General features: G+C 37.0%; 1 protein-coding gene across 2 annotated transcripts; it reads left to right on the top strand.

Annotated features, from left to right (window-relative positions):
* Positions 1–740: 740 nt before the first annotated feature.
* taf11 (TAF11 RNA polymerase II, TATA box binding protein (TBP)-associated factor) lies at positions 741–6272 on the top strand. Of its 2 annotated transcripts, none has more exons than XM_026944919.3 (6): positions 741–1058; positions 1872–2042; positions 2128–2276; positions 3979–4066; positions 5062–5158; positions 5255–6272. In XM_026944919.3, the coding sequence occupies exons 2-6, from the start codon at positions 1884–1886 to the stop codon at positions 5383–5385; spliced, it is 624 nt and encodes a 207-aa protein (XP_026800720.2). In that variant the 5' UTR covers positions 741–1058; positions 1872–1883; the 3' UTR covers positions 5386–6272. The 2 variants fall into 2 exon arrangements, with proteins under 2 accessions (XP_026800720.2, XP_026800719.2); XM_026944918.3 differs by having other exon boundaries at positions 742–951.
* The last annotated feature ends 791 nt before the right edge of the window (positions 6273–7063 follow it).

The raw sequence follows: 7063 nt of genomic DNA, 5'->3' as shown, positions 1-7063 counted from the left end.
TGAATACTATGTTCGGTAAATAACAAAGGCTTCTACACCCTTTCTAGTGCACACTATATCCAAAAGGAGGCCATTAGAGATTTAAGTCCCTCATTCTCTATATAACTAAATAACATCTCCTGCACATCTAAATGTATTCATTGTACAGTGTTTTGGGATGTTCAGTGACCACGCATATTGGAAATGCATGCACTAAGTAGGGTATAGTATGCTTTGTTTCCTACCCTATGTAGTGCACGTACAGTATGTAGGAAGTCTGAATCCAGATTTCAACACCTAGTGCACTACAGAGGGTATAGTGCACATTATTTTATAACCTAAACTGTTTTTCTGCTTCTGTAGACTTACAATGGTAGCATTTCAACAACATCTATAACATATAGAGTATATCATATATCATAAGTCATATTTATATAAAGAAATGTATCAATTAATCCTAACTTTCAGTCCATAATCTCTGAGAATGAATGGGATATGATCAGCATGGCCAGAATAAAGTAGTTATTTTTTAGATTTTATTTTTTTTTATAAATTTAGTGAAAGAATTTTAAGTGTCATTTCTGTAAGCTGAACACAGTGATTCAAATTGTTGTGTATTTCCCACAAAGAAATGTAATATCTAATAACATTCAGGATCAAGCCTGTCCTATAATCCTGAACTTTTTTTTTTTTTTTTTTTAAATAGAGCTTTGTGTTGTAGCTACTTGAAAAGGTTTATGAGAACTTTTATTTTGCCGGATTCCTTAACCGGAAGTTGGTTCTATTTCCGGTTAGCTTTAGTCAGCCGGTCACTCCAGTAGCTTTTCGTGTAGTTAGAAGCATTCTGTTATTTATATTATATTATATTAATTAGCTATATACATATTATTATTTCTTAAATTACAGGGTCATCAGTTTGCAGTTTTGATTCTGTAAAACTCCGGATTATTTATTTATTTTTAATTCTGAAAGGTAAAGTAGAAAACAATCAGAAAAGACACTCTTCATGTGTTTACAAACACTGGGCGAGTTAGCAAACTGCTAATTTAGGATAGATATAGCTGGATTAACTAATCCGGGTAAATTCATCTTTTTTTTGTAATTTAGATCAGTGAATCAATCAGGCAGACTGGAGGATGTATAGACAGTAACGAGGAGTAGATTGCAATTGAAATGAGGCTGAATACTAAATGACTCTCTGTTAGATGTTAGTGCACTACATAGGGTGTAGAAGGACAAGGGCACTTGTACAGGGAGTGAGTGAGGCATGGTGTGTAGCAGTGTTTCTCAATCCTGATCCTGATCTAAAATGTGTAATGGATTAGTACCAGGATTGAGAAACACTGCTGTATTGTTAGGGTAATGGTCCTGAATTCCAAATAGCCTTCTATTGACTCCAAATAGCCTTCTATTGACTTTATAGTGTACTACATAGGGTGTAAAAAAAAAAAGCAGGATTTCTCACTCTGTTAAGTGCAGTACAGTATGATATAGGGAGTGAATTGTGTGGTGGTCTGGGAAAACCTATTGCATGTAACAGCAGCTTAATTCTGGAAAAAAAAAATCTGCAAAAATGACAAATAATTCTTTAAAATTTGGCAGTAGGTTAGATTACGTATGTAGAGAGAAGTGTGGCATCTTTCACTTTTCCTCCCTTTTCACTTTTGGAGGAAACTAGATTTTAAAAATGCTAAAATTTGAGATACATGCAAAAGACACATATTTTAGACAGATCAGGACATTCTGTAGTTTTCTGAATTCTGTATAATAGAAAATGTCAAAATTTCACCATGTGAAGGGGTTCCCAGACTGGCACACAATTATATCCATGTATTTGTGTATATTTTGTGTATATTTTTAATTAGTGCTTTTTCGAATTACGCATTGTGCAGCCGGTGTGAGTCATGGCCGACCCGGCGCGCGTAAAAAACGAACCAGCAAGTGACGTCACAACCGCAGAGAATGTTCACCAGGATAAAAATGCAGGTGAGGGTTCAAGCGGAGGAAACTCAGCTTCGGAGATGACGATGGATCAGACCACCATGAAACAGGAGGATAAAGTGGTGAGATGTGACAACTACACACAGACACAGGAACCATGTAGGAATGATTATTTCGTTCCCTAACCATTTACCCCTCCCTCTGTAGGGCGTGGCAAAGGAGGTGCCGGGAGGAGACGAGGACGATGAAGGACACTCGAGTGCTCATCCTCCGCCTGCTAAAAAACTGAAAGTGGAGCCGGAGAAGAAGAAGGAGAAGAGACATAAAGTGGACGAAGATGAGATCCAGAAGATGCAGTGAGTCTTTCTGAGCTTAGACACTGACAACTTTAAGTATGATTTTTGATTTTGTTGTCATCATCCCTATTCGGATCGGATTAGTTTTTCAGGGGGACGTATGTAATAAATATTTTTACACGTCTCCTCAGTGATAAAACTCTCGCATCTGGAACAGCAATAAAGATTACCACAGGAGGAGCGAATTTCTACTGGGCTGGATTTTCTACAAACCTTGATGTTTGCGTTACATGGTCAGGTCCTTAACTATCTATTGTTAAATGCTGATAAACTGTAAATGATTAGCATTTTGAATATAAAAAAAAATAACTCATGTACAGTATTATCAGCATTTAACAATGTTTTGCAATTCGGGAAGTGTTTAACATCTGGGGCAGCGTAACTGATACGCGAGCTACTAGACTGACTACATCAAGTAGCAGCAGTCAAACATGTTTTTTCCAATGTGAGGCAACATCTGCATAGAAAATCACAGACGTGCATCCAGACAGGTCTTTCAGAAGACTGCTGAGTTTGGTGAAAAACAGTAGGTGATTTACACTGTAATTTATTCAAAGGAGGACAGAGAAAAAACACAGACATGACCGATGTGGAAATAAAGGCACAGAGGAGCAGCTGTAAAATAGGAAATTACCCCACAACCTCATGTAAATTTAATCCCGTCCAGATAGGTCTACAGACAAGAATCGGCCATCTTAAGAGAAATCTTGAGACTTGAGATTGTATAAGCCCTATTCAGACAGGATTCAGTTTCCATCAAAATGGTCTGCTTTTCTCCCATAGACAACTCTCTGGTCTTCATGTTGGTTTATCCTTTTAACAACAAATGCAGTCTTCACAGGTGAAACCCAGGGCTCATACCAAGAGTAGATATTCAGAGCTATTAATTATTTAAACAGTCAATCTAACAGGGCACACCTGGGCAACAAGACACAACTGGCAGTCATATGTTCCAATATTTTTGTTCACTTAAAAAAAAATGGGTGGGTTCAAACAAAAGGTGCCATGTTTTAATTTGTTTAACACATCTAGATGTAAATATCATGAAAAGACAGCTGAAATTCTGATCATTGGTCTCATATTCATCTTTCGATCTCAACCCAAACGTCCTCAGTGTATCGCAAAACCAAAAGAATTATTGTACACTTCATAAGGTATAGATAGGTTCTTTATTTAACACCCTATGTAGTGCACTCGTATATGGAGTAGGGAGCAGAATCCTAATGCACATACAAGGTGTACAAGGTTTTTAAAACCATATATAGTGCATTTATAGAGGTTATATAGAGGGTGCAGGGTGGAGAAACCTTTATTTTGTAACCTAAGTAGTGCACTTCAGAAGGTTTAGAAGCTGTTATCTAACATCCTGTTGTGTGAGCTTATGTAGGAAGCAGGGATCAGACTCCCAGATTACTCTCTAATGGACACAGAGTGCACTACATAGTGTGTTATATTGTACCTTACGTAAGGCAGAAATTACTCCATCCCAAACATCTCAGTATTAGACATAGTGCACTGCCTAGTGAGTAGAAGTCTTTGTTTTGTACCCTATGAAGTGCACTTATAAAGGCATAAATTGCTCAACACTGTATATATCTCAGTATTAGACATAGTGCACTGCGCTGGGGGTAGAAGGCATTATTTAACTTGGATATTTAGTAACAAGTGTGTGTGTGTGTGTGTGTGTGTGTGTGTTGTGCAGAGTGTTGGTGTCTTCGTTCTCAGAGGAGCAGCTGAACCGGTATGAGATGTACAGACGCTCGGCTTTCCCTAAAGCAGCCATTAAAAGGGTAAGATAAACACTGCTCAGAAATCACCACTGCTAAAAAACATAAAACTGCTGATAATCTTCATTATTGGGGAATTTTCTATGTAACTAATGGCATATAATCAAATTTTCCGAATTTTACCCGTGTTACTTTTCTGATCAGTAACCCGGAGCCACCAGTGCTGCACTGAAAATCCTGAACCTGAGTTTGTTAAACATGGTGTTCAGTATGTAATGAATAAAACACTTGGGCTGTGTGTTGTTATAGGAAAATAATCAACGACGGGTTGGTGTGATGCAGCTCGACATAAAGCGAAATTAATGTTATCACCCCGAAGCCGATTATTTTCCAATAACAGCACGTCCTGAAGTGTTTCATTCTTCTTACATTTTATGAATGAACAACACATCATAGTTTTTAACTAAATGTTTAATGTTTATAGTTACATTTAACGTTGTTGCAACGTCCATGAAACAAGTTATCTCTTATGTTATAGCAGCTTCCCTCACCAAGGAAATTAATGAGTAAAAAAAAAAATGTAACAAAAGAAAGCTTCACCATATCAAAGATTATATGTTAAATATATGATATTATTAGAGATGACAGGATGTCACTTTTTCTTTTCCGATACCAATACTGAAACCTTGAGTATGAGCCAATACCCATCTGATATTCTTTTCTTTAAAAACCTCTTAGCTTTATTTTTTTTTAACTGAAACTCCTAAACTCTTTTATACAAAATCACTTGCACTGTATATAAATATAATAAAGTATAATATTAAATATAATAAAGTATAAATATTAGAGATGGCACCGATTCGTACCAGACCAATACCAAAAAAAAAAACAAAAACACAAATGTAAGAAATGGGAAAGATTGGATTTGGATATTTTTTGACCAGCATTACTGTCAGAGCTGCTGTTAGAAAATTCTGACCAATCAGATTTGAGAATTCAACAACACAGTAGAATAACTATTATTATTGAATATATTTAAATATAAATCTTACTTTCAGCTTATTCAGTCCATCACGGGATCATCAGTGTCTCAGAACGTCGTCATCGCCATGTCCGGCATCTCTAAAGTGTTCGCCGGGGAGATTGTTGAAGAAGGTGAGCTATATTTAACAGATAGGAGTTGAAATGTAACTGTGGTTGTGTTTCTGCTCTTGTTAACCTGTGTGTGTGTGTGTGTGTGTGTGTGTATAGCTCTGGATGTGTGTGAGAAGTGGGGAGACACTCCTCCTCTGCAACCCAAACACATGAGGGAGGCGGTGAGGAGGCTGAAGAGCCGGGACCAGATCCCTAACTCCAAACACAAACGCATCCTCTTCCACTAAACACACACACAGCTACAGTGATTCTCCTGTCTAAAATTTAAAGGAGCCATTTGTAATGTTTAGAGCCTTTTTCTGGCCATGAGTTGAACTTCTATGAAAACACTCACTGTCTTCGTGACTAGCTCTGGTGAATCTGTACGCTTTGTGAGGTTTTTTTTTAGTAAGGGAGTAGAATAGAGCAGCTTTTTCGACTGGGACTGGCCTTATTTCAGGGCCAGAAAAAATGTAAACAGAAGCCTGAAATGAAGAAACTAACCTGATCTACTCCATGGAAATATTGCAAATCACGTTTTTTCTAAGATATCGTTAAAAGCTGTATGATTATTACAGGTCTTTGAAACATTACAAACTGCACCTTTAACATTATGGCTGCCACCTCACGCCGATGCTGTGTAATTAACCGGGAGCGAGAGGAGGGCTTAGGGAATGGTTTATGTGCCCAAAATTGAGACCACACCCTCTCATTACTGTTTGTGCTGTAAATAGAAGTTGTTTAAGAGAATATTGTTTAATCATGCGTTCCAGCACTGTTTCCATCATGCCCTTGTCCACTTTCCTTTACTTGACCTCGGAGTCGTATCATGCTAACTAGCTAGCATGCTAACTGGCTTTTAGCCAGCAGACTGTCAGCCCTGAAGTAACACACTTCACTTAGGCTGTAATTGAATGGAACAGCCATTAGAACAGCTAATGGGACTCAATCAAGGGAACTGGACAAAGTGTGAAATACAGTATTGGAGCAAGGCCTTAAATATACGTGTGTGTTAAGAGATTTTAGGTTTGGTCCAATTTAGTGTTGCTCTTCACTGTAAATACTGCTTAAGCTTGAATCATTTTGTTCAATGCTAATTATTTTAGGTTAAATAAACAGTGCATGTGTTTGTAAAGTGTCTTTTCTTTCTTATACTGACAGATTTTAAACTTAAAAATTACCTGAAATGTTGGAGATAATAACTTCTTATCTTCTTATAACTTCTTATTAGATAATAACTAATAATTTCAAAGGCAAAAGACAAAGACACTTTTCCCTCATCAACACATTCAGATTCTGTGAATATAAAAAGTGAAAATGCACCCATTCCTAAACCCCGCCCCCTTCTCCTGGTGAACCGTTACTACTTGAAGATGTGAAAACTTTGTCAGAAACTCGTCATTACTGTTGTAATTGTATTCTCACCCTATAGAATGCGTCTGACGCGTACCGTACACTTCAGAACCTTGCAGGCTGACTATTCGCAAGATATTGTGATTAGTATGGTGGCTTGTAAGTGCAAAACATTAACAAATCAAAAACGCAACCGCGAATTCAGAAAACGTAACAACAGAAACAAAAACATGACAGCAAATCAGAAAAACACAACAGCAAAAACAAAAACGAAACATCAAAAACAAATCAGAAAACACTAAAAAAACGCACAAGATAATCAGAAAATGCAACAGCAAATCAGAAATCACAACAAAAATGCAACAGCGAATCAGAAAACGCAACAAAAACAAAGAAAAACAAAGAAAATTCAAGACAGCAAATTGGAAAAAAAAAAAAAAAAAAAAAAAACACATTACAGCTCACTGTTGATTAGCGATGGGGAAGCTTCTATGCCAAAACAAAAAGCAATCATAGCAGTGAAAGAATATGAAATACAATACGCAAACTGTATTGGTTTTCATTAGGGACGTG

The sequence above is a fragment of the Pangasianodon hypophthalmus genome, chromosome 16 (genome assembly GCF_027358585.1).
Source record: "Pangasianodon hypophthalmus isolate fPanHyp1 chromosome 16, fPanHyp1.pri, whole genome shotgun sequence".
Taxonomy (NCBI): Eukaryota; Metazoa; Chordata; class Actinopteri; order Siluriformes; family Pangasiidae; genus Pangasianodon; species Pangasianodon hypophthalmus.
The sequence above is the reverse complement of the archived record's forward strand: the minus strand, read 5'-3'. Positions and strand labels throughout refer to the sequence as shown.

Coding starts and splice junctions, on each gene's coding strand:
- taf11 (XM_026944919.3), top strand. CDS start 1,884: ATGGCCGACCCGGCGCGCGTAAAAAACGAACCAGCAAGTGACGTCACA. Junction 2,277..3,978: donor GATGAGATCCAGAAGATGCA/GTGAGTCTTTCT, acceptor TGTGTTGTGCAG/AGTGTTGGTGTCTTCGTTCT. Junction 4,067..5,061: donor CTAAAGCAGCCATTAAAAGG/GTAAGATAAACA, acceptor TCTTACTTTCAG/CTTATTCAGTCCATCACGGG.